Below are 26,734 nucleotides of genomic sequence, written 5' to 3'. Positions count from 1 at the left end.
CTGAGGATACAGTAGAAGTCACGGTTTGTTTGTTTTTTCTTGGGTTTTTTTACGTCTTGGCCTATTGCGCCGGTAGGCTTCTTCCCGGTGGATCCTGATGGTCGGCCCAAGGCTTTTTCCCGGTTGATCCTGATGGTCGGTCCAAGGCTTCTTCCCGGTGGATCCTGATGGTCGGCCCAAGGCTTCTTCCCGGTGGATCCTGATGGTCGGCCCAAGGCTTTTTCTCGGTTGATCCTGATGGTCGGCCCAAGGCTTCTTCCCGGTGGATCCTGATGGTCGGCCCAAGGCTTCTTCCCGGTGGATCCTGATGGTCGGCCCAAGGCTTCTTCCCGGTGGATCCTGATGGTCGGCCCAATGCTTTTTCTCGGTTGATCCTGATGGTCGGCCCAATGCTTCTTCTCGGTGGATCCTGATGGTCGGCCCAAGGCTTCTTCCCGGTGGATCCTGATGGTCGGCCCAATGCTTTTTCTCGGTTGATCCTGATGGTCGGCCCAATGCTTCTTCTCGGTTGATCCTGATGGTCGGCCCAAGGCTTCTTCCCGTTGGGGCCTGATGGTCGGCCCAATGCTTTTTCTCGGTTGATCCTGATGGTCGGCCCAATGCTTTTTCTCGGTTGATCCTGATGGTCGGCCCAAGGCTTCTTCCCGGTGGATCCTGATGGTCGGCCCAAGGCTTCTTCCCGGTGGGGCCTGATGGTCGGCCCAGCCCGTTCTGGCGCAGGCGAGTGTTTATAGTGGCGCCATCTTGCACTGGCTCATGCTGCCCTCCCGGAGCTCATCTTTAATCCTAGAATCTAGAGTCCGGGTTGATGGGTGGTCTTCTGGACAGCATGTGGGTAGTTTTAAGCCACTCGGCGGCGGCTGAAAAATCCCAGCTTGGTGGCACCGGGCGGGGATTGAACTCGCGTCGTCCTGAACGCGGCGCCGTCACGCTATCCATTCAGCCACCGGAAGTCATCATTGTTACTTTAGAAGGCTTTTTCTTGAACTTCAAATAAGGTCGTTAGAATTAAAGATGTTATATTTCACTTGGAAGCAGCATAAGACAGTCTCCCTCAGATGAAATGAATTTAGCGATATCTGACAAGATTTGGAAAAGTATTTATTTGTGCAATGCTGCCGCGCCCACACACACACACACACACACACACACACACACACACACACACACACACACACACACACACAGTTGTTTGCAAGATGCTTCCTAAACCTCCAATTAGTGAAATGGGAAAATAGGGAAGATTTTATGATAGCGTCTCACTCATTCCCGCGTGTTGATATCCCTTCCCTTCCCTTCCCTTCCCTTCCCTTCCCTTCCCTTCCCTTCCCTTTCCTTTCCTTTCCTTCCCTCCCCTTCCCATCCCTTCCTTTCCCTTCCCTTCCCTTCGCTTCCCTTCCCTTCCCTTCCCTTCCCTTCCATACCCTTCCCATCCACTCCCTTCCCTTCCCTTCCCTTTCCTTACCATTCCTTCCCTTCCCTTCCATACCCTTCCCATCCCATCCCTTCCCTTCCCTTCCCTTCCCTTTTCTTCCCTTCCTCTCCATTCCCTTCCCTTCCTTCTCTTAACTTCCCTACCCATTCCTTCCCTTCCCATAACTTCCTTTCCCTTCCCTTAATCCATGGGACAGGAGAAACACACACACACACACACACACACACACACACACACACACACACACACACACACACACACACACACACACACACACACAGACAGATAGCAGACAGCAACATTATAAAAGAACGGAAAAAATCTGTTCTCCGAGGAAAGGAAGGAAGAGCGGGACTTGAACCTTGGCCGCGGAAACCCGTGAAATATTTTGCGACAGCGCGGCGTGTAATCCTCCTAGTGGTGGCGGGCGGGGAAAAATGCCTCCCTTAACACTAATAGTACCCGGCTGACACCGCGGCCTGCCTGAGCGTGAGGAGGGAAGACGGGCGCGGCGGGGGACAGCGGTGCGGGAGGGGGGAATGATTACCGCCGCAGAAACACCGAGGGAGGGGGAGAGAGAGAGAGAGACGGATAGATAGATGTAGGAGAGGGAGAGAGAGAGAGACGGATAGATAGATGTAGGAGAGGGAGAGAGAGAGAGAGACGGATAGATAGATGTAGGAGAGGGAGAGAGAGAGAGACGGATAGATAGATGTAGGAGAGGGAGAGAGAGAGAGAGAGAGACGGATAGATAGATGTAGAGGGAGGAGATTGAGATACAGAGACAGGGCAGCTTTCACTGTTATTTTGTTTGTTTAGATCGTTATCAATGGCTTCAGCCCCTTCAGTTCCCTTCATTCCTGTTTCATTCCTTTCCCTTCCCTTCCCTTCCCTTCCCTTCATTTCTCTTCCCTTCCCTTCCCTTCCCTTCCCTTTCCTTCCCTTCATTTCTCTTCCCTTCTCTTCCCTTCCCTTATCTTTCCTTCCCTTCCCTTCCCTTCATTTCTCTTTCCTTCCCTTGCCTTCCCTTCAGTTTCCCTTCCCTTCCCTTCCCTTCAGTTTCTTTCCCTTCCCTTCCCTTCCTTTCCCTTCTATTCCCATCCCTTCCCTTCCCTTCCCTTCATTTCTCTTCCCTTCCCTTTCCTTCCCTTCTCCTTTCTTTCCTTTCCTTCCCTTCTCCTTCCTTTCCTTCCCTTCCCTTCAGTTTCTTCCTTCCTTCCTTCCTTCCTTCCCTTCCCTTCCTTCCTTCAGTTTCTTCCTTCCTTCCTTCCTTCCTTCCCATCCTTCCCTCCTTTCTTCCTTCCTTCTTTCCTTCCCATATAGAGAAACAGTGATAGTTTGTTTGTTTGTTAGTTAGGTAGGTAAGTAGTTTAATTGATAAAGTTAGTTGGGTAGATAATTAGATATATAGATAGATTAGATATACGTGTGACAGTAGTTAGAGAGAGAGAGAGAGAGAGAGAGAGAGAGAGAGAGAGAGAGAGAGAGAGAGAGAGTTAGTTAGTTAGTTAGTTTGTATGTTCATCAGTTAAATTAATTATATAAAAAGGATCAAGAATGAACTTTGGGGGGCAGCATCAGCCAACCAAGAAAGCGCCACTATAAAACACTTACCTGCGCCATAACGGGCTGGAACCGACCACCAGGCCCACCATGAATGCCTACCAGCGTCATAGGCTAAAAGTTAAGGAAAAAAGCTAGAGACCGATAGAGATAGAGATTGACGGAGAGAGATTAGAGGAGACGCCGATGAGAGAGAAATCATAAGAGGGCGAGAATATATAGATTATAGAAAGGGAGAGGGCTCAGGGGCTGTCCATAGCGCCGGTAGGGTCTCTTAAGGGGTCTCTTGTGCCACCTAAGCCCGCTCGTGGTGCAAACGGATTTTATTTATAGTATTGCCGTGATGTGTGACCCTTGTTTGGCCTATGCTCCCCCCCCCCGGTGCTCCACTTGAAAGAAGTCACTTAAGTTAGGGTTGAGTGAGGATTTGGGCAGCGTGTGGGTAGCCTTGATCCACTCAGTAGGGACGATACGGGAAGGGAAGGGAAGGGAATTCAAAGGAAAGGAAGGGCAAGGAAGTAGAGGGATGTTAGGGGAAGGGAAGGGCATGAAATAGAAGGGAAGTTAAAGGGGATAGAAGAGAAGGGAAGGGACGAGAAGGGAAGATACGGGAAGGGAAGGGAAGGGAATTTAAAGGAAAGGAAGGGCAAGGAAGTAGAGGGATGTTAGGGGAAGGGTAGGGCATGAAATAGAAGGGAAGTTAAAGGGGATAAAAGAGAAGGGAGGGGACGAGAAGGGAAGAGAAGGGAAGGGAAATACAGGGGGTGAAGGGAAGAGAAGGGCATGATATAGAAGGGATTTAGGATAGAACAGAAGGGAAGGGAGAAGGGAAGAGAAGGGAAGGGAAATACAGGGGGGTGAAGGGAAGGGAAGGGCATTAAATAGAAGGGAAGTTAAAGGGGATAGAAGAGAAGGGAAGGGACGGGAAGGGAAGAGAAGGGAAGGGAAATACAGGGGGGTGAAGGGAAGGGAAGGGCATTAAATAGAAGGGAAGTTAAAGGGATAGAACAGAAGGGAAGGGACGAGAAGGGAAGAGAAGGGAAGGGAAATACAGGGGGGTGAAGGGAAGGGAAGGGCATGATATAGAAGGGAAGTTAAAGGGGATAGAACAGAAGGGAAGGGACGAGAAGGGAAGAGAAGGGAAGGGAAATACAGGGGGTGAAGGGAAGGGAAGGGAAGAAAAAGGAAGGGAAGGGAAAGAAAGGGAAGGGAAAGGATGGGAAGTAAAGGGAAGGGAAAGGATGGGAAGTAAAGGGAAGGGAAAGGATGGGAAGTAAAGGGAAGGGAAAGCAAGGGATGGGAAGGAGAGGAAGGTATTCAAAAGGGAGGGACAGGGAAGAGATGACTGACTGACTGACTGACTGACTGACTGACTGACTGGTTGACTGACTGACTGACTGACTGGTTGACTGACTGACTGACTGACTGGTTGACTGGTTGACTGACTGACTGACTGACTGGTTGACTGACTGACTGACTGACTGACTGACTGACTGACTGACTGACTGACTGACTGACTGACTGACTGGTTGACTGACTGACTGACTGACTGACTGACTGGTTGACTGACTGACTGACTGACTGACTGACTGACTGACTGACTGACTGGTTGACTGGTTGACTGACTGACTGACTGACTGACTGACTGACTGACTGACTGACTGGTTGACTGACTGGTTGACTGACTGACTGACTGGCTGACTGACTGACTGGTTGACTGACTGACTGACTGGTTGACTGACTGACTGACTGACTGGTTGACTGACTGACTGACTGACTGGTTGACTGACTGACTGACTGACTGACTGACTGGTTGACTGACTGACTGACTGGTTGACTGACTGACTGGTTGACTGACTGACTGACTGGTTGACTGACTGACTGACTGACTGGTTGACTGACTGACTGACTGACTGACTGGTTGACTGACTGACTGACTGACTGACTGACTGACTGACTGACTGACTGGTTGACTGACTGACTGACTGACTGACTGACTGGTTGACTGACTGACTGACTGACTGGTTGACTGACTGACTGACTGACTGACTGACTGACTGGTTGACTGACTGGTTGACTGACTGACTGACTGGTTGACTGACTGACTGACTGACTGACTGACTGGTTGACTGACTGACTGACTGACTGACTGACTGACTGGTTGACTGACTGACTGACTGACTGACTGACTGGTTGACTGACTGACTGACTGACTGGTTGACTGACTGACTGACTGACTGGTTGACTGACTGACTGACTGACTGGTTGACTGACTGACTGACTGACTGACTGGTTGACTGACTGACTGACTGGTTGACTGACTGACTGACTGACTGGTTGACTGACTGACTGACTGACTGGTTGACTGACTGACTGACTGGTTGACTGACTGACTGACTGACTGACTGGTTGACTGACTGACTGACTGACTGACTGGTTGACTGACTGACTGACTGGTTGACTGACTGGTTGACTGACTGACTGACTGACTGGTTGACTGACTGACTGACTGGTTGACTGACTGGTTGACTGACTGACTGACTGACTGGTTGACTGACTGACTGACTGACTGACTGGTTGACTGACTGACTGACTGACTGACTGACTGACTGACTGGTTGACTGACTGACTGACTGACTGACTGACTGACTGGTTGACTGACTGACTGACTGACTGACTGACTGACTGACTGACTGGTTGACTGACTGACTGACTGACTGACTGACTGACTGGTTGACTGACTGACTGGCTGACTGACTGATTGGAGTCGGAGTCGGAGTCGGAGTTGGAATCGAAGTCGGAGTCGGAATCAGAATCGGAGTCGGAGTTGGAATCAGAATCGGAGTCGAAGTCGAAGTCGGAGTCGAAGTCGGAGTCGGAATCGGAGTCGGAGTCGAAGTCGGAGTCGGAGTCGGAGTCGGAGTCGAAATCGAAGTCGGAGTCGGAGTCGGAGTCGAAATCGAAGTCGGAGTCGGAGTCGAAGTCGGAATCGAAGTCGAAGTCGGAGTCGGAATCGGAGTCGGAATCGAAGCCGGAATCGGAATCGGAGTCGGAGTTTCTAATATCCACCTCCACACCCCTACAAACAAACACGAGAAGCATTAATCTATCTAATTCTTTACTTATTTATCCATTTCTTCACGCCCTCACTCCTCCCGTTCTTCCCCAGGTGAGCGGCATCAGCACCGAGATCTTCCGGCAGATTGAAACAGTCGAGAATGACCACGATGCGTCGACAGCAGCGGCCCTGGATGTGGTGGAGCGGCGCGGTGAGATGGTGGTACGCCTGCTGGATCCTCGCACCCTCAGCAGGCCCGCCTATGAGCAGGCCAAACGCTTCCTCACCGCCCAGGTACTGCCTCTCCTCCCCCACCTGCTACCCTGCTACTCGCCCTTCTGTCTGTCTGCTTCCTCCTCCTCCTTCGCCTTTGCTCTCCTTCATCATCCACTTTTGATCAGATAGTTAGTGTAGCTTGTCACAAACAGCCTCGTAAGGGCCATCAGGTCTGCTGTTGTTTGTTCTTTCTTTGTGTTCCTTTGTGTTCCTCTTCCCTTTCCTCCTCCTCCTCCTCTCTGATACTTGCTCCTGACCCCTTAGCTTCATACCCTCCTTTCTGTCTGTCTGTCCCGGAGAGAGTTCAGGTTTGTGAAGGCGAAGGTGACGACAAGTTGAGGGATGTGATCATCACTAGGCAAGTAGTCCAGGATGAGATTGGTAGGTTGAAGAAAAACAAATCGCCGGGCCCAGACGAAATATTCCCACGGGTTCTGAAAGAGTGCAAGGAGGTTCTCAGTGGCCCACTTACCGATATCTTTAAGATGTCGGTAAATTCTGGGTATGTGCCTAACCAATGGAAAGTAGCTAATATGACACCGATTTTCAAAAAGGGAGACAAGTCAGCCACCTCAAACTATCGCCCAATTAGCTTGACATCAGTTGTAGGCAAGATGTTGGGGTCATTTATAGCCGGGAGTATTCGGGACCATTTAGAGAAGCATAATTTAATTCATGACTCACAGCATGGGTTCACGAAGGGTAGATCTTGCCTTACTAACCTGTTGTCCTTCTACACTAAAGTAATCGAGGCGGTTGACCGAGATGAAAACTATGACATACTGTATCTAGATTTCAGTAAAGCGTTCGACAAAGTCCCTCATCACCGGCTAATACTAAAACTACAGGCTCACGGCGTAGCTGGGAAAGTTTTGAACTGGATCAGGGCGTGGCTTAGTGGTAGGAAGCAGAGAGTGCAAATCAGTGGTAAAAAATCTGAATGGGGCAGTGTTACGAGTGGAGTCCCTCAGGGGTCGGTGCTGGGTCCGCTACTTTTTATTATTTACATCAATGATTTAGACACGGGAATTAGTAGTGATGTCAGTAAGTTCGCAGATGATACCAAGATCGGTAGAGTAATCCAATCAGACCAGGACGAGTTTGACAGACTATATGATTGGGCGGGGAAGTGGCAGATGGAATTCAATGTCGGGAAGTGTAGTATTCTGAGTGTAGGTAGGAATAACCCCTCACACAATTACTCCTTAAATGGCACTCCTCTAAGCAGGTCTGGGCGTGAGAGAGACTTAGGAGTCCTAGTGAGCGCTGACCTCCGTCCTAGGGCTCAATGCATTCAGGCCAAAAATCGTGCAAACAGGGTACTGGGTTTCATCTCAAGGAGCGTAAGCAATAGGAGCGCTGAAGTCATCCTCAAACTTTACTTAGCACTAGTTAGACCTCATCGCGATTATGCGGTTCAGTTCTGGTCCCCCTACTATAGAATGGATATCAAGATGTTAGAATCTGTACAGAGGAGGATGACAAAGATGATTCAGGGGGTGAGAAACTTGCCTTATGAAGACAGACTGAAACATTAAATCTACACTCTCTAGAAAGGCGAAGGTTGGGAGGAGACTTGATCGAAGTCTATAAATGGATGAAGGGATTTAATAAAGGGGATGTCAATAGGATTTTGGTAGTAAACGAGCCAGGTAGGACGCGAAGCAATGGTTTCAGATTAGATAAATTCAGATTCAGCAAAGACGTAGGCAAGAACTGGTTTACCAATAGAGTGGTGGATGAATGGAACAGGCTTGGGGGCCATGTTGTGGGTGCCAATACCATAGATACATTCAAGAAGAGGTTAGATAAAGCCATGGATGGTGAGGTAAGGTGGAGTTGAGAGGACAGCAGCTATCTATCTATCTATAGGCCAACCAGCCTCTTGCAGACTTCTTACGTTCTGTGTTCCTCCTCCTCCTCCTCCTCCTCCTCCTCCTCCTCCTCCTCTTCCTTCTCGTCCTCCTCCTCCTCCTCCTTCTACACCTACACCTACTACTTCTCCTCCTTAGGCTCCTCCTCCTCCTCCTCCTCCTCTTCCTTCTCGTCCTCGTCCTCCTCCTCCTCTTCCTACACCTACTTCTCCTCCTTAGGCTCCTTCTCCTTTGATATAATTGGTCCCAAGAGAGGCGGTCCTCCCCCAGGGCGCCAGTCCGCCGCCAGCCGCCGCTCGTTGCTGTGGCTCACGGTTTTCCTCTCTCCCGCAGAATGTCAAGTTCAGCGTGCAGATGGTTGAGATAGTGAAGCGGCCCGGCCAGACGCTGGGACTCTACATACGCGAGGGCAATGGCGCCGACCGGGCTGAGGGAGTGTTCATCTCGCGCATTGCCTTAGAGTCGCCGGTGTACAACTCGGGATGCCTGCGAGTGGGCGACGAGATCCTGGCGGTGAACCTGGTGGACGTGACGCGCATGGGGCTGGACGACGTGGTCATCATTATGAGCATCCCGCGCCGCCTGCTGCTGACCACCCGCTCGCGGAGGGGCGGCAGGGGTGCGCCGCCCTCGCCGCAGCCCAGACACGAGCCCAAGCCGCCGCCCGTCGTCGTCATCAAGAAGGAGTACGAAGAGGAACCGATCGAGGACTCCAACAGCAACGGGGACACGCTTCGCTTCGCTGCCATGGGTCGGCCGCCCCCGCCCCCCTCGAGACCCCCGCCCGGGGTGCCGCAAACTCAGGAATCAAGATTCAGTACACTGCCTCGCTACCGGCCCCCAGAAACCATGTCAGCCCTGCGACACGAAGAGCCGCTCATGTACTACGGCACCAGAGGGATACCAGGGAAGGGTCCCTTCGGCGTGCCGCAGGGAGTGCCACCCGGCGGGCAGCCCGGCGTGCTGGTGGGGCCCATGGTGGGCCCGCACGCCACACACCCAGGCTACCAACCGCGCAGCACGCGACAACCAGGACTTCCGGGTGCCGGCATCCAACCCTACGGCGCCCCGCCACGACCGCCAATCGGGTCTGACAGAGAGCGGTACTACCAGCCCCCGCCGCCCGTCATCACCGAGCAGCCCCGCCCGCAGCACCAGCAGCACTTCACGCCCTATGAACGCTCATACCCCAAAACCCTGGAGTCTCTGGCAGAACGGGTCCACGCCTTCTATGGGTCCGCGGCAGGAGACCAGCTGGGCGGGCCGCTAGGGGTGGGCGACCTTGCCATTCGACAGGCCCGGGCCCACGAGCCCCCTATGTACGGCACCCTGGGCCGCAGCAGTGTTGGGCGGCCGCGCTTAGCCCGCACGCTGAGCGATCAGCGACTGCCCGCCACTGAACGGGAGAGCCTGAGTGACTACGAGGGGAGCGGCCCTTCGGCACGCCGCCACAAGGCCAGCACGTTACAGTACCCTTCAGGGGCGCAGGTCTCTGACCGGGCCACGTTAGAACGCTATCAGGAGACCATGCGGCGCCTGAGTGCCCTGCGGCAGCGGACCCGCTCCGTGGACTACGCCAGCGACACCGAAGTTACGTTACCGCGGTCTTCCCTGCTGGCCCGGGCCCGCGGCGCTCACCACCCAGGAGGGCCGGGAGGCGGGGCGGCCCGCTCCAACTCCCTGCCACGCCACTCCTCCCGCCACCGCGGAGCCTCTCATGTCAGGTTCGAGGCCCGTGGAGGGCCTGCAGTGAGCGAGGACGAGAGTGACGGTGCAGTCAGCGCTCCCGAGATGCCCACCGGCACCGAGAGAGGTAAGCCCCCGTCTCCACACGCACGGTAAGCCACTCTCAGCATGCTTCATCCAGCTCCCTTGGCTGCTGCAGCTCCACCGCCAAAGCTCTACTTCTCTTTGTCTGTAGAATAACTCATCATTGCTGCTCATGATCGGCCACATCCAACACATACATTTCAAACACTTCGTATCGTGAGAAGCCTTTATCAGCGCAATTTACGTGTGTGGAGAGAGGCTGGTGTGTGTGTGTGTGTGTGTGTGTGTGTGTGTGTGTGTGTGTGTGTGTGTGTGTCGGCCAGCTCACTGCTCCCTGTCTTGCACAAATCAGTCTTCAGCTTCGCGACGCGCCTTGCTTCCCTCTGGCTCGCCCCAACGCCTGTGTAGAGCCAACTCAGCTCTTTCGTAATATCATCACATAATAATTGTTTTCAGGGAAACTGTTGAATGGCAATACATATTTTGTCTGACACTGACAATAATGGATATGTGTTATTAGCATTAGATAAATTGTCGGTCAATCAATCAAGGGGGCACACTCCGGGGACGCGTTGCCTCCCCAGCCCAGCCCTCGAGGTTCTTCCCAGCAGACCTTCATGTAAGCTCCCACCCCACAGCAAAACCTTAGGGTGCGGCACTGGGTTTGTTAGAGTTGTTAGCAGGTCAGAGGCAAGAACTAACGCATGTTATCTAATAGGAGTGGCCATACAGGACGCGGGTAGCGGGTAAGCTTGGAGGGAACCCGCTACCCGCGTCCTGTATGGCCACTCCTATGAGATAACATGTGTTCGTTCTTGCCTCTGACCCGCTAGGCAACCCGCTACCCTCCACCCTCCCAGCAAACCGCGTGCAGTTTGGCCGCACCCTGACAGTACGATTCATTAAATTACTCAAGTTGCGAGCTTTGTGGGCGTCCTCTCGACCTCCTCCTTAAGAACTGTCTCATATAGAAACAGCCAAGTGAACAGGGTCAACCTTTGGGTAGCGCGCCTCAGGTCCATATAACAGCAGGAGTTATTCACGTAGTAAGCAGGTATTGGGCCTCGATCAGTCTCACGGTATGATCGCCAAACTAACAATGTCACACCAGCGATGCCGCATGATTTGGTGAAGACACTTTTTATCAGAGAGGTCAGTGTGCCTATTTTTAAGTCACTATTTAGTGTACATGTCTCTAAGCTTAGGGTAGGCGGTGGCTGAGTGGTAGCGTGCTGGGCCCACATTCACCGCGTGATGGACGACGCGGGTTCGAATCCCCACGCTACCACCTGGGATTTTTCAGTCACCGCCGAGTGGCTTAAAACTACCCACATGCTGTCCTGAAGACCACCCATCAACCCGGACTCTAGAGGAAACCGTCCAAGTGAATCAAGGAGTTCCGGGGGGCAGCATGATCCAAGAGAAGATGGCGCCACTATAAACACTTGCCTGCGCCATGACGGGCTGGGGCTGACTTCCATCCAGGCCCCTCAAGAGAGCCTACCGGCGCTATAGGCGTACACGAGAAAAAAAAAGGCAGTGACTCTGGTATTGACAGTAGATACTCCACAATGACTGATCCACAACACTCTCAGTTCCAGGGTACAGACCGCTCAAAAGACCAAGCCTGGTATTACAAGACACTCTGCCATATCACACCAGCTATTTCTAAAGGTCAAAGAGGGGATCAACCGGGTTCTAATGAGTGTTTCTTTAGGTTCACGATACAGAGGAAGGGTCATACTACCACCAGGGTCATAAAACTACCCCTGGAAATGCCCCAAACTCCTACGAAAGCCTTGTCAGATATGTGTTTCTAGGTTCACGGTACAGAGGAAGGGTCAGACTACCACCAGGGTCATAAAACTACTCCTGGAAATGCCCACAACTCCTACGAAAGCCTTGTCAAATATGTGTTTCTTTAGGTTCATGGTACAGAGGAAGGGTCAGACTACCACCAGGGTCATAAAACTACTCCTGGAAATGCCCACAACTCCTACGAAAGCCTTGTCAAATATGTGTTTCTTTAGGTTCATGGTACAGAGGAAGGGTCAGACTACCACCAGGGTCATAAAACTACCCCTGGAAATGCCCACAACTCCTACGAAACCCTCGAAATGTCTTGTAAAACGACCCCAACAGTCCTTTCAGGAATCCCAGGGAGTCCCAGCAGTCCCCAAAGGGCCTCACAGTACACCAAATCAAACGCTTCCTTGAAACTGACATTTTTTATATTTTTACGTCTTGGCCTATTGCGCCGGTAGGCTTCTTCCCGGTGGGTCCTGATGGTCGGCCCAGCCCGTTCTGGCGCAGGCGAGTGTTTATAGTGGCGCCATCTTGCACTGGCTCATGCTGCCCTCCCGGAGCTCATCTTTAATCCTAGAATCTAGAGTCCGGGTTGATGGGTGGTCTTCTGGACAGCATGTGGGTAGTTTTAAGCCACTCGGCGGCGGCTGAAAAATCCCAGCTTGGTGGCACCGGGCGGGGATTGAACTCGCGTCGTCCTGAACGCGGCGCCGTCACGCTATCCATTCAGTCACCGCCTTCCCAATACCATACCATACCATACCATACCAAGAATCTGCAATTATCAAGCTTCCGGTTCTCGTAAAATTCAGAAGAATGTTGTTGGTGTTCCTGGCACCAGAGCCATGGGTACCAACACAGCATAACTCATAGCAAACTCTCTCAGCGGCACCAGTAGCATTGAAGTCGCCGAGGGTAATGAGTGTGTCCAGACGGGGGCACTGATGTAACACGAAGTAGAGGGTTGTTGTTGTTTTTTTGGTTGGTGGCTATAGCGCCGGTAGGCCCTCTTGATGGATCTCTTGGAGCCTCCAGACCGTTAGTGGCACAGGCGAATTTCATTTACAGTGGCTGCCGTGATATATGACTCTTGCTTGGCCTATGATGGCACTTCGGTGGTTCTCTTGGTCGAAGTCCCAGAAGTTAGGGTTGACTGAAGATCTGGGTAGCATGTGGGTGATCTTTCGCCTCTCGGAGATGGTTGAAAATCGCCAGCATCCATCGGTGGGACTCAAACTTAGCCACCAAGACCACCTAGTCCACCAATTCCACTCAGTCCACCAGTGCCACCCAGTCCACCAATGCCACCAAGTCCGCCACCCAATCCGCCCAAGCCTCTGATTCCCGCCGGTCCACCAAGTCCACCACCCAATCCCCCCCAAGCCTCCGATTCCCGCCGGTCCACCCAGGCCGCCCAAACCAAGGCCTCCGAGACCACCGCCCAGTCCACCAAGACCCAGACCTTGGTACCCGGTCAGGGGGCGGAAGGTACCCAGGCCATGGACGGTGTAGCAGTACGAGCTCCCATGGCTGTGGCTGTTGTAGGAAGGGTAGGCGGGGTAGGTGGGGCGGGGGACGTGGTGGATGTGGTGGTGGTAGTGGTCGACGCGTTTACTGGTGGTGGTCCCCGAGCTCACCATGCCCGCAAGCTGACCACTCGGCCCTCGCAACCACCACCTTCTCCTCTTCAGTTTCACACATCTGCAGCAAGAGATATGAAGCTCAAGATGTCCTTTAGCATCACTTAAACTTGCATTACACGCTCATCAGCCGGAGACTCAACCACAAACGGCCGCAGTTGGCTGGAGATGGCTCAAGCTACCCCCAAGACTAGCCGGGCCGGTAGTAGGTGTAACCTTCACTAGTAATCCCGCCATTGCCAGGGGGGCTTCGTGGTGCAGTGGTTAGCACACTCGCCTCACAACCGAGAGAGCCCGGGTTCGATTCCCGGGCGGAGTGGAAAAATTTGTGTGGGTTTTCCGATACCCTACGCCTCTGTCCACCCAGCAGTGTACCAGGTATTAATCGGGGGTTGTGTCCCGTCTCCTGGGGTCTGTTCCCTTCTCCTATAATTCCTTCCCCTTCTGTCTCTCTCCGGCATATGACCACAGATGTTGCGCCGACTAAACCAAACTTTCCAACTGTTCCCTTCTCCTATAATTTATCGGGAAGGGCGTATTACCAAAGTGCCTGATAGCATTGCGAAATGTAAAATTATTTTCACAACAATATATGACTTGTGTTTGTGCAAAGTGAAAATATCTTAAAGCTCGGAAAAGGTGGCCAAACATTTTTTTTTTTACAGCAGAGGAGACAGTGCAAGGGCGTAAATAAAAGAAAACAATAATGAAAAAAAGCCCGCTACTTACTGCTCCTGAATAGAGTAGAATGACCAAAAAGAAAAATCAGTTTCGGGATGAGAGGTGTCCTGATACGCACTGACGGCACAGGTAGAGTTTAAAAAATGTATCTGTTACCTTTCTTGGAAGCTGTATGGAGATAACAGTTTCCTTCTTTACGTCCCGCGTATGGATTTTGCGTTCCTGAAGTAAACCGTGTTCGTAAACTTGCGTGGATCCTTACCGGGGCCACATCCCTTCTTGGGGCTCAGCCAGGAGGTGTTTTGCTTTCGTGAGCACTCGCCCGTCTGAGGCCTGTTCGTGCTTATATGATTCGCGCAGTCCACCTAGTATTAGTGCACTCCGCTGGAGGTTAGTTTCCTGTTAACAAGAACCTACCAGACATTTTACTAACGGACATACAAACAGATTAGAAGACAGACAGACAGACAGACAGACGAGCAGCGTCCTCCTCGCTGCGTGGAGGAAGCAGAAAGGTAAACACTGCGTGGGGCTGGACGCCACAAGGGTCTGGCAGCGCCCTGTGGCACGCCGCCTCCTCGCCTCGCGGCCCGGCAGCCAAAACCAATGTCGATTTTTTTTTTTTTTTTTTTTTTTTTTATGTCGTGGCCAACTGCGCCGGTAGACTTCTTCCCGGTGGGGCCTGATGGTCGGCCAAGCCCGTTCTGGCGCAGGCGAGTGTTTATAGTGGCGCCATCTTGCACTGGCTCATGCTGCCCTCCCGGAGCTCATCTTTAATCCTAGAATCTAGAGTCCGGGTTGATGGTTGGTCTTCTGGACAGCATGTGGGTAGTTTTAAGCCACTCGGCGGCGGCTGAAAAATCCCAGCTTGGTGGCACCGGGCGGGGATTGAACTCGCGTCCTCCTGAACGCGGGGCCGTCTTGCTATCCGTTCGGCCACCGCCTACCCTAGAAATGCCCACAACTTTTACGAAAGCCTCGGCAAATGTGTGTTCTTGGGAGGCGAAATGTCTTTTAAAACGACCCTTAGAGCCTTTTCTTACGCCTGGGCTATGGTGCCGGGCCCGTTAGTGGCGCAGACAAGTGTTTTATAGTGGAGCCATCTTGCTTGGGTCATGCCGCTACCCGGAGCTCCACTTGATCGTCTCTGTATGCTCAAACAATTCGTTCCCCATGCACACATATTTGACAGGGCTTTCCTAGGAGTTTTGAGCATTTCCAGGGCTAGTTTTATGACTCTGGTGGTAGTTTGACCCTTCTTCTGTACCGTGAACCTCAGCAACACACATTTAACAGGGCTTTCCTAGGAGTTTTGAGCATCTCCAGGGCTAGTTTTATGACCCTGGTGGTAGTTCGACCCTTCTGTACCATGAACCTCAGCAACACACATTTAACAGGGCTTTCCTAGGAGTTTTGAGCATTTCCAGGGCTAGTTTCATGACCCTGGTGGTAGTTTGACCCTTCCTCTGTACCATGAACCTCAGCAACACACATTTAACAGGGCTTTCCTAGGAGTTTTGAGCATTTCCAGGGCTAGTTTTATGACCCTGGTGGTAGTCTGACCCTTCTTCTGTACCATGAACCTCAGCAACACACATTTAACAGGGCTTTCCTAGGAGTTTTGAGCATTTCCAGGGCTAGTTTCATGACCCTGGTGGTAGTTTGACCCTTCCTCTGTACCATGAACCTCAGCAACACACATTTAACAGGGCTTTCCTAGTAGTTTTGAGCATTTCCAGGGCTAGTTTTATGACCCTGGTGGTAGTTTGACCCTTCTTCTGTACCGTGAACCTCAGCAACACACATTTAACAGGGCTTTCCTAGGAGTTTTGAGCATTTCCAGGGCTAGTTTTATGACCCTGGTGGTAGTTTGACCCTTCTTCTGTACCATGAACCTAAAAAACACTCATTAGAACCCAACTGATCTCCTTTATAGCCTGTAGAAATAGTTGATCTGAGAGGAGACAGCGTTTGAGAATACCATCCAATATCTCCACAGTTCTTTATCAAGTCCACCTTCCTACCGCCCCGCGCCTCACCTCGCCGCTCGTATTGCTCAGCACAAATCGCTATTATCCAAGGACGTCTGTGTTCCGTCACTACACTCCCACTGTAGCGCTTTCCTTACACTGTGCTTCATCTTTTCGCTGTAGAGGAGACGCTGTATTATATGTGCTTCTAATATCTGTGGTTTTCAATGCATAGAACATGTTATACCAAAGTCTATATATACCAAGTCAAGTCACGCGCAGGTTTGTGGGAGGAGACACGGCCGAGGCGTGGTTTATGCGTGACGTTGCTTGGAGCCAAACTAGAGAATGTAGAAACAGGGATTTAGAGAAAACGAGGAAAGGCGGACTAATTTAAATCAATCACTTCATCATGCCCTCCCTCACACCCCACACCGCCGTTTGCAGGCATTGGAATTACAGTCACGCAATAGCACAATAAAAAGACATATTTTTTCGTCAGTGGCTTGCCTGAACGCGCTGTGAAAGAAGGCGAGAATGCACATCCAGAGTGCACACACGGCCGCAACTTTAGTCACCCCTGAACTGGCGGGTATATTTTTTTTGGCTCCAAGTGACGTCATCCCGCTGCTCCGCCCCAAACCGCCCCTTGCGCGTGACTTGACTTGGTATATAGAGACTTGGCGTTTTACTGCTTGGCTTCCGGCTGTTCGCGGTCGCTGCTTCGACAAACTGCTTTAACAATGCTCAGGCTTCCTTCATAGACGCTCTGCCTATTTGCTTCAACCTGCTTTTTTCTGCTTCTTCCTGCCACTCTGATTACCATGTTGCTTTACTGTTTCGCTTGTTAGGTTTGATTGTAGTTGTGTGTTAACCATTTTGTCTACATCAATGATTAAGTGCTGTTGTTTGTCAGGCTATCCACCGTGTCCTGTTCTCCTAGTGTGTTATATGAGAGTATAGTTGTGTGTGTGTGTGTGTGTGTGTGTGTGTGTGTGTGTGTGTTGCTCTGTATAGTCCTTTAACTTATTGTATAACTTCAATGTTTCTACTTCATTGATATTTGTCGCAATAGTTTTTTTCTTGTGTATTGTGTATATCTCTGTGTGTGTGTGTGTGTGTGTGTGTGTGTCAGCTGCTATTAATGACACGCCAGCAGTACTTATATGTGTTCTTTTCTCCTTTCTTTCTTTCATGTCATGCCCAACCCTTATCAACCAACCGTCCTGCAACCACAAACACTCTACCCACCAACACCGCACACAACCACTACACCACCTCACACCACTACCAAACACACTCACCACCACCAACTCCACCTCTACGACTGTCTCCATCACCGCCCTCGTCATCGTCGTCGGCCACTCCAGCAGCCAGGAGAGGTGTGTATCGTGGCGACAGCTCTCAACCTTCCTCAGCCCTCACCACACAGTCTTACCACGTGACCTAAGGCTACAGTGGTTAAATCTTGTTCCCATCTAAGTCTATATACAGCAAGTCAAGTCACGCGCAGGTTTGTGGGAGGAGACACGGCCGAGGAGGCGTGGCTTATGCGTGACGTCGCTTGGAGCCAAATTAGAGAATGTACAAACAGGGATTTAGAGAAAACGAGGAAAGGCGGACTAATTTAAATCAATCACTTCAACATGCCCTCCCTCACTGAAGATTATGCGTGACGTTGCTTGGAGCCAAACTAGAGAATGTACAAACAGGGATTTAGAGAAAACGAGGAAAGGCGGACTAATTTAAATCAATCACTTCAACATGCCCTCCCTCACACCCCACACCGCCGTTTGTAGGCATTGGAATTACAGTCACGCAATAGCACAATAAAAAGACATATTTTTTCGTCAGTGGCTTGCCTGAACGCGCTGTGAAAGAAGGCGAGAATGCACATCCAGAGTGCACACACGGCCCCAACTTTAGTCACCCCTGAACTGCCGGGTATTTGTTTTTGGCTCCAAGTGACGTCATCCCGCTGCTCCGCCCCAAAACCGCCTCCTGCGCGTACCGGTCACAGTTTTGAAGCAGAGTGACTTGACTTGGTATATATGGACTTAGGTTCCTATTCCAGGTCCCGGGTCCAACTTCTCAAACATATACGGCTCCCCCTAATCACGGCTATCTCCCAATCCCGCAGAGTAGATTAACAGAGACTTTGAGGGTGTGTTTTCAACCTTTCAAGACGCAAAAGCCGTGTAATGCGAGCACTGGGATCACGAGGCTGTCAATGAAATACCCCGATAACTTTTAAGGGAGGGTTTTCAAGTGGGCGTGCGTGGAGAGGCGCTGATATGTTTGAGAATGAGGGTCTTAAATTCTCTCCCCATAACCCTTTCCTCTAGTTAGATCTTTCTCCCTTTAAAAACTGGTTCCCTTTTCCCTTAAACCCATTCTAAACACCCTTTTCCTTTAGTGAGATTATCCTCCCCTTTACAGAACTTGATCCTTCTCTGCTCTCTTCAATCCTCTCCTTAAGTGTTCCGATCCCTTTGTTTTGATCTTTTTCTCCCCTTAAAAACTGGCTCCCTTCTCCCTTTAACCCATTCTTCACTCCCTTTTCCTTTAGTGAGATTATCCTCCCTTTACAGAACTTGATCCCTCTCTCCTCTCTTCAATCCTCTCCTTAAGTGATTCGATTCCTTTGTTTAGATGTTTTCTCCCTTTAAAAACTGGCTCCCTTCTCCCTTAAACCCATTCTAAACTCCCTTTCCCTTTAGTGAGATTATCCTCCCCTTTACAGAACTTGATCCCTCTCTCCTCTCTTCAATCCTCTCCTTAAGTGTTCCGATCCCTTTGTTTAGATGTTTTCTCCCTTTAAAAACTGGCTCCCTTCTCCCTTAAACCCATTCTAAACTCCCTTTCCCTTTAGTGAGATTATCCTCCCTTTACGGAACTTGATCCCTTTCTCCTCTCTTCAATCCTCTCCTTATGTGATTCGATTCCTTTGTTTAGATGTTTTCTCCCCTTAAAAACTGGCTCCCTTCTCCCTTAAACCCATTCTAAACTCCCTTTCCCTTTAGTGAGATTATCCTCCCTTTACAGAACTTGATCCCTTTCTTCTCCTGTCAATCCTCTCCTTATGTGATTCGATTCCTTTGTTTAGATGTTTTCTCCCTTTAAAAACTGGTTCCCTTCTCCCTTAAACCCATTCTAAACTCCCTTTTCCTTTAGTGAGATTACCCTCCCTTTAACAGAACTCGATATCTCTTTAACTGTTTCAATCCCTTTGTTTAAATCTTTCTCGTCTCAAAAACTGGTCTCTCCTGAAACTCCTTGCTCCCTTAATCCCTTACCTTCCAATCCTTCTCTTCCCTTAACTTTCTACCCTTCCTCTCCTCCCTACACAAAGCTTTGCCCTGATTATCCATACTCGTCTCGTCTCTCTATATAGATGTTCTTTTCTTAATCATGTGACTGTTTTGTGTGTGTGTGTGTGTGTGTGTGTGTGTGTGTGTGTGTGTGTGTGTTTGAGGTAGATAGATGTATACAGGTACAGAGAGAGGGAGTTTGACCATGAGCCTTGCCCGAGGACTTGTTTTGCCTGGTATATTGTGTTTCTTTCCTCATGTGACAACTATTACTTAATGTGTTGTCAATATCCTCGTTACGTGCGCGGGTTAAGCTTTCCTTCGTCTTTCCTGGACTCACTCGACTTGATCCTCTTCCTCGTGGTCAAGCCTTTTATAATGACAATCCTTCTTCACTTCTCTTAATGTTGCTTTCTCTAAAATCATAGGCATTTCCAAATCCCTTTTCTCTTCTTCTTCTTCTTCTTCTTCTTATTCTTCCGGGAGCTTCGTGGTGCAGTGGTTAGCACACTCAGCTCACAACCAAGAGAGCCCGGGTTCGATTCCCGGGCGGAGTGGAAAAATTTGGGCGGCTTTTCCGATACCCTACGCCCCTGTCCACCCAGCAGTGTACCAGGTATTAATCGGGGGTTGTGTCCCGTCTCCTGGGGTCTGTTCCCTTCTCCTATAATTCCTTCCCCTTCTGTCTCTCTCCGGCATATGACCACAGATGTTGCGCCCACTAAACCAAACTTTACAACTTCCTTTCTTCTTCTTCTTCTTCTTCTTCTTCTTCTTCTTCTTCTTCTTTTTCCTCCTCCTCCTCCTCCCCCTATTCCTCCGCTGCATTGCTTGGCCTGTTAACAAGCGCCGGCCGCGGGAAGGAGTCCAAGTTTAACCAATTAAAGTTTAGATTAAAGAGCTTGAACTTGCCCGCCCTTTCCCCTCCCTCCCCCTTTGCTCTCTGTCTGTCTATTTCTCTCTCTCTCTCTCTCTCCCCCCCCCCACCCACCTCTGTACGTGTGAGGGTAATGACGAGTCTGTTTGTCTGTTTCAATACGTTTGTACGTTGATCAAGCTCCCTCTCTCTCTCTCTGTCCGTCAGTATAATGTCTAGTGCCTCTCATACTTGCTATCTCTTTATACATATACATAGTGTAGGCCAGACCTAGAACATAGAAAGCTGCAAATTTCCCTCCATTTTGGTAACAATCGGAGCACGCCGAGAGGCGGCGCCTGTACACTGTAAGGCCGAGACAGCGTCAGGGGGGAGGAGGAGGAGGAGGAGGGGGCGTGCTGTGCCCCGCGGCCCGCCTGGAGGCTGCGTGGCGCCGCTGCAAGATGTTCTTCGCCTCACTGGTGTCTCCGTCACAGTCCTGCTGGTTTATTAAAGCTTAAAACACTGAAATAAGTTTCTCCAAATTTGCATTAATACCCTTTGAAGACAAGATTTGTGTTTATGAGTTTACGCGCATCCCTGATGTGTGGCGACCCTCGGCTGGCTCACTGCCGGGGCTGGGACGGCATGGGTCTCACACACACACACACACACACACACACACACACACACACACACACACACACATTTTTTTTTTACGTGTACGCCTATAGCGCCGGTAGGCTTCCTTGAGGGGCCTGGATGGTGTTTGGCCCCAGCCCGTCATGGCGCAGGCAAGTGTTTATAGTGGCGCCATCTTCTCCTGGCTCATGCTGCCCCCTGGAACTCCTTCTTGATTCACTTGGACGGTTTCCTCTAGAGTCCGGGTTGATGGGTGGTCTTCAGGACAGCATGTGGGTAGTTTTAAGCCACTCGGCGGTGACTGAAAAATCCCAGGTGGTAGCGTGGGGATTCGAACTCGCGTCGTCCATCACGCGGTGAACGTCGCCCCAGCACGCTACCACTCAGCCACCGCCTACACACACACACACACACACACACACACACACACACACACACACGTTTGTGAATGACATTAGGAAGGCTTGGAAGAGTACAAAGGCCTGCTATGAGATGGACCCACAACCTAAGAATTCCTAACTTATGGAGAAAAGCTGGAAAAATCATATCGACCAACCCAGATGAGAGAAGGTATGATGGTGGTGTGTAGGTGTGCCGCGGGGGAAGAGAAAATAGGCCTTAATGAATATATATCTTGTGGGAAATTAATATCAAAGGGACAGAACACAGAACTATTTAAGGAAGGATTTGATAATGATGTAAAAAAAGGTTTCCAAATAGAGGATCTGATCGGTGGAATGCGCTGCCAGATGTAGTTGTGTGTGTTAAAAGTAGTCACAGAGTTAGCCATGGTCCAACGATGGTCTCCCTAAGTCTGGATTCTTCTGGGGGGTCACGTTGGTTCGCTCGCTGCCTTCCAAACTAGCCTCTGAGGGGGAGTTCAGCACATACCCACGACTCTAGGGTACACGAGGTCTTGGGTGTTGATGTGAAAGGGTCGGGCATGTCTTGAAAGAGGTCTTGAGACTGTTGCCGAATGCTGCGCCGACGTCGTAACGGGAGTCTGGCCGAATATCCCAGACGGTCGGCAAGACACCAAGACCCCAATAAGACCTCCCCCGGCCTTCTTGGAGCGTGGGAACCGACTTGTCAAATGGAAATGTCGCGGGTTGTCGAGGCCCAGAGTCGGCGCAGTGTGAACGGGGCTCTCGGCGTATGTGTAGCTGTGGGTTGGCGTCAGTCGGCGGCAACTCCTCAGTAGCGGATGTTCCTTACAGCTGCGGTAAAAGCGAGCATGCGGCTAATTCATTCCCGTCCAGCCCTTCAGAAGAGGTAAGGAGAAGGTCGTCTGCTGTCGCCTTGAGCTGAGCATGGGTCGCGCCAAGCTGTCTGAGCACGATGTAGACCTGCTATGTCCATCTCCAGGAACTTGAACGCCGATGTAGACCTGCTGTGTCCATCTCCAGGAACTTGAACGCCGATTAAGACCTGCTGTGTCCATCTCCAGGAACTTGAACGCCGATTAAGACCTGGTATGTCCATCTCCAGGAACTTGAACGCCGTGGCATGTGGGTAGTTTTAAGCCACTCGGCGGTGACTGAAAAATCCCAGGTGGTAGCGTGGGGATTCGAACTCGCGTCGTCCATCACGTGGTGAATGTGGGCCCCAGCACGCTACCACTCAACCACCGCCTTCCCTTTGTTCTGAGAGCTTCTTGGCAGTACCTCTCAAACAGGACGAGTTTCTTGAACCAGCTGATATGAGTTGATAGTTTTCACATTTCACTGCATCAAGGGGAAGCTTCTTGCAGTGGCGAATGACTCAAACCGAAGCATTTCCTGCCCATGTCTGTATTGCTTCGTCTCGCTTAAGTCTGCAGACCGTTAAATATAGTTATTGGTTTATTCTGAAACTCAAAAGGAACTTGGTGTTGAACTTATTGGTACTTAAATACATGCTTGGTGAACCCCCCGCCGGTGGTCTGTTCCGGCGGGAGGAGGTGGAGACGCTTGAATCGTCCTTTACTCGGCTCCCTTCAACGATGGTAATAGTTTCCTGTCGAGTCGCTGTTGTTCATTAGCCCATTCGCTGCGATTGGCACAGATTTGGCCTTCACTGGTAGCCTGGTAACATATACTCCCAGGTCTTTGTCTGCCTCTGTGGTGGATAGTGGAGTGTTTCCCATGTGGTATTGATGTGCTGGATATCCCTTCACTGGTAGCCTGGTAACATATACTCCCAGGTCTTTGTCTGCCTCTGTGGTGGATAGTGGAGTGTTTCCCATGTGGTATTGATGTGCTGGATATCCCTTCACTGGTAGCCTGGTAACATATACTCCCAGGTCTTTGTCTGCCTCTGTGGTGGATAGTGGAGTGTTTCCCATGTGGTATTGGTGTGCTGGATATCCCTTCACTGGTAGCCTGGTAACATACACTCCCAGGTCTTTGTCTGCCTCTGTGGTGGATAGTGGAGTGTTTCCCATGTGGTATTGGTGTGCTGGATATCCCTTCACTGGTAGCCTGGTAACATACACTCCCAGGTCTTTCTCTGCCTCTGTGGTGGATAGTGGAGTGTTTCCCATGTGGTATTGGTGTGCTGGATATCCCTTCACTGGTAGCCTGGTAACATATGCTCCCAGGTCTTTCTCTGCCTCTGTGGTGGATAGTGGAGTGTTTCCCATGTGGTATTGGTGTGCTGGATATCCCTTCACTGGTAGCCTGGTAACATACACTCCCAGGTCTTTCTCTGCCTCTGTGGTGGATAGTGGAGTGTTTCCCATGTGGTATTGGTGTGCTGGATATCCCTTCACTGGTAGCCTGGTAACATACACTCCCAGGTCTTTCTCTGCCTCTGTGGTGGATAGTGGAGTGTTTCCCATGTGGTATTGGTGTGCTGGATATCCCTTCACTGGTAGCCTGGTAACATACACTCCCAGGTCTTTCTCTGTCTCTGTGGTGGATAATGGAGTGTTTCCCATGTGGTATTGGTGTGCTGGATATCCCTTCACTGGTAGCCTGGTAACATACACTCCCAGGTCTTTCTCTGCCTCTGTGGTGGGTAGTGGAGTGTTTCCCATGTGGTATTGGTATGCTGGATATCCCTTCACTGGTAGCCTGGTAACATACACTCCTAGGTCTTTCTCTGGCTCTGTGGTGGATAGTGGAGTGTTTCCCATGTGGTATTGGTGTGCTGGATATCCCTTCACTGGTAGCCTGGTAACATACACTCCCAGGTCTTTCTCTGCCTCTGTGGTGGATAGTGGAGTGTTTCCCATGTGGTATTGGTGTGCTGGATATCCTTCACTGGTAGCCTGGTAACATACACTCCCAGGTCTTTCTCTGCCTCTGTGGTGGGTAGTGGAGTGTTTCCCATGTGGTATTGGTGTGCTGGATATCCCTTCACTGGTAGCCTGGTAACATACACTCCCAGGTCTTTCTCTGCCTCTGTGGTGGATAGTGGAGTGTTTCCCATGTGGTATTGGTGTGCTGGATATCCCTTCACTGGTAGCCTGGTAACATACACTCCCAGGTCTTTCTCTGCCTCTGTGGTGGATAGTGGAGTGTTTCCCATGTGGTATTGGTGTGCTGGATATTCCCTCCTAAGGTGCGGGACTTTACATTTTCCTTCATTGAATTGTAGAAGCCACTTATTGTTCCATTCCTGTAGCTTGGTGAGGTCTTCTTGTAGGAAATCCGCAGTCAAGGGGTTGAGCAAACAGAATTGCAGTAAACTCTCACATTTGGCGAAGCATTGGTGTTAAAAAAAGCGCGCCAAATTTGAACTCCCCAGATGCGAATCATTAAAAACAACGGGAAAAACGCTATTTGGCACCACCAGGGCCCTCGGTCAACAAACATATTTTTAGTTTTCTGGTGTTTCCAATCATCTTTTCTTTTTTCATTCATTATTAGATACCAAAAGATGATAAACAGACCAAAACTGACCCGCGTACTTAAGCTCAGGTCTCCCCAGCGAGGTATACGAGGATAACATTGCGCCCAGCGTCCCACAGTCGGAGTTCCTTGCGATGAACCTGGGCAGGGCGCTAAACATTTTTCAGGGGAAGATTTATATGTGTGCTTGAAATAACTTGTAGGAAGAGGAGGAGGAAGAAGAGGAGGAGAAGAATAAGAAGATGGGGAAGAAGAAGAAGAAGAAGGAAGAGGAGGAGGAGGAGGAGGAGGAAGAGGAAGAGGAAGAGAAGGAGGAGGAGGAGGAGGAAGAGGAAGAGGAAGAGAAGGAGGAGGAGAAGGAAAAGAAAAAAGAAGAAGAAGAAGAAACAGAACAACAACAACAACAACAGCAACAACAACAGGAAAAAGAAAAAAACAACACAAGTAGAAGAAGAAGAAGAGGAGGAGGAGAAAGAAAAATTTAAAAAAAATAGATTAAAAAAAAACATAATTAAAACGAACACCAAATTAAAACAAACAAAAAACAGGTGAACGAAGAAATTAATGAAAAGAACAAGAACAACCACAAGATATTAAAGTTAGAATCAACATTAAAAGGAGAACGCAGGAGAACGCCACAACACCCCTCCAGCGCCGCCTGACTGTGCGCTACCCGCCTACCGCTTCACTGCGAGCGTCTCGGGGCCCAGCGCGTGGCCATCCCCTCGACGCCTGCTCCGAACACATTCCTAGTAACTGAGTCTCATGTGGAACGTGCATCTGGCAGGCATGTTCGGCCACTTGTAATCAATATGAACACACTTGATGAGACTACACACACACACACACACACACACACACACACACACAACATGCGCATGGTCAGGAATATAACTGGAAAGGAAAATTATAATGAGTGTTGTCATTTTATATTTGCAGCTAAAACGGCACTTTTTTATTTATTTTTACAACAAAGGAGACAGCTCAAGGACACTAAAAAAGGAAACAATGATATATATATAAAAAATAGCCCGCTACTCGCTGCTCCTATAAAGAATCCAAAGAGGTGGCCGAAAGAGAGGTCAGTTTCGGGAGGAGAGGTGTCCTGATACCCTCCTCTTGAAAGAGTTCAAGTCGTAGGCAGGAGGAAATACAGATGAAGGAAGATTGTTCCAGAGTTTACCAGCGTGAGGGATGAAAGAGTGAAGATGCTGGTTAACTCTTGCATAAGGGGTTTGGACAGTATAGGGATGAAAGAGTGAAGATGCTGGTTAACTCTTGCATAAGGGGTTTGGACAGTATAGGGATGAAAGAGTGAAGATGCTGGTTAACTCTTGCATAAGGGGTTTGGACAGTATAGGGATGAAAGAGTGAAGATGTTGGTTAACTCTTGCATAAGGGGTTTGGACAGTATAGGGATGAAAGAGTGAAGATGCTGGTTAACTCTTGCATAAGGGGTTTGGACAGTATAGGGATGAAAGAGTGAAGATGCTGGTTAACTCTTGCATAAGGGGTTTAGACAGTATAGGGATGAAAGAGTGAAGATTCTGGTTAACTCTTGCATAAGGTGTTTGGACAGTATAGGGATGAAAGAGTGAAGATGCTGGTTAACTCTTGCATAAGGGGTTTGGACAGTATAGGGATGAAAGAGTGAAGATGCTGGTTAACTCTTGCATAAGGGGTTTGGACAGTATAGGGATGAAAGAGTGAAGATGCTGGTTAACTCTTGCATAAGGGGTTTGGACAGTATAGGGATGAAAGAGTGAAGATGCTGGTTAACTCTTGCATAAGGGGTTTGGACAGTATAGGGATGAAAGAGTGAAGATGCTGGTTAACTCTTGCATAAGGGGTTTGGACAGTATAGGGATGAAAGAGTGAAGATGCTGGTTAAATCTTGCATAAGGCGTTTGGACAGTAGATGGATGAAACAGTGAAGATGCTGGTTCACTCTTGCATAAGGGTATTGGACAGTATAGGGATGAAAGAGTGAAGATGCTGGTTAACTCTTGCATAAGGGGT

General features: G+C 50.1%; 2 protein-coding genes and 1 long non-coding RNA gene across 18 annotated transcripts in view; 2 read left to right on the top strand and 1 right to left on the bottom strand.

The window, feature by feature from the left end:
* The window catches only part of LOC127002384 (rho GTPase-activating protein 100F-like), a 233,284-nt gene that overhangs the window by 167,849 nt on the left and 38,701 nt on the right, over positions 1-26,734 (top strand). For all 12 annotated transcript variants that reach the window (XM_050868259.1, XM_050868260.1, XM_050868256.1 and 9 more), the window contains 2 exons: positions 6,168-6,350; positions 8,540-10,019. In XM_050868259.1, the coding sequence (XP_050724216.1) occupies positions 6,168-6,350; positions 8,540-10,019 (1,663 nt within the window). The remainder of the gene's footprint in view (positions 1-6,167; positions 6,351-8,539; positions 10,020-26,734) is intronic.
* The window catches only part of LOC127002403 (uncharacterized), a 134,043-nt gene that overhangs the window by 75,546 nt on the left and 31,763 nt on the right, over positions 1-26,734 (bottom strand). The gene's annotated exons all lie outside the window — the stretch shown is intronic.
* LOC127002397 (uncharacterized) lies at positions 22,913-24,794 on the top strand. 3 transcript variants are annotated; one of them, XM_050868295.1, is made up of 3 exons: positions 22,913-23,757; positions 23,857-23,955; positions 24,252-24,794. In XM_050868295.1, exons 1-3 carry the CDS (start codon positions 23,204-23,206, stop codon positions 24,580-24,582), a joined length of 984 nt encoding a protein of 327 aa, XP_050724252.1. In that variant the 5' UTR covers positions 22,913-23,203; the 3' UTR covers positions 24,583-24,794. The 3 variants fall into 3 exon arrangements, 2 of the variants coding, with proteins under 2 accessions (XP_050724252.1, XP_050724251.1); XR_007756137.1 differs by lacking the exon at positions 23,857-23,955 and having other exon boundaries at positions 22,913-23,658; positions 24,153-24,794; XM_050868294.1 differs by lacking the exon at positions 23,857-23,955 and having other exon boundaries at positions 24,153-24,794.

This window comes from Eriocheir sinensis, chromosome 23, assembly GCF_024679095.1.
Source record: "Eriocheir sinensis breed Jianghai 21 chromosome 23, ASM2467909v1, whole genome shotgun sequence".
NCBI lineage: Eukaryota > Metazoa > Arthropoda > Malacostraca > Decapoda > Varunidae > Eriocheir > Eriocheir sinensis.
Note: the sequence above shows the minus strand (reverse complement) of the source record. Positions and strands in the feature narration are given on the sequence as shown.

What these genes read in the sequence shown, in the direction of transcription:
- LOC127002397 (XM_050868294.1), top strand. Translation starts at nt 23,204, where the DNA reads ATGTGGTATTGGTGTGCTGGATATCCCTTCACTGGTAGCCTGGTAACA. An exon ending in CTGGTAACATACACTCCCAG is followed by an intron (nt 23,758 to 24,152) that starts GTCTTTCTCTGT and finishes ATACACTCCCAG; the next exon opens with GTCTTTCTCTGCCTCTGTGG.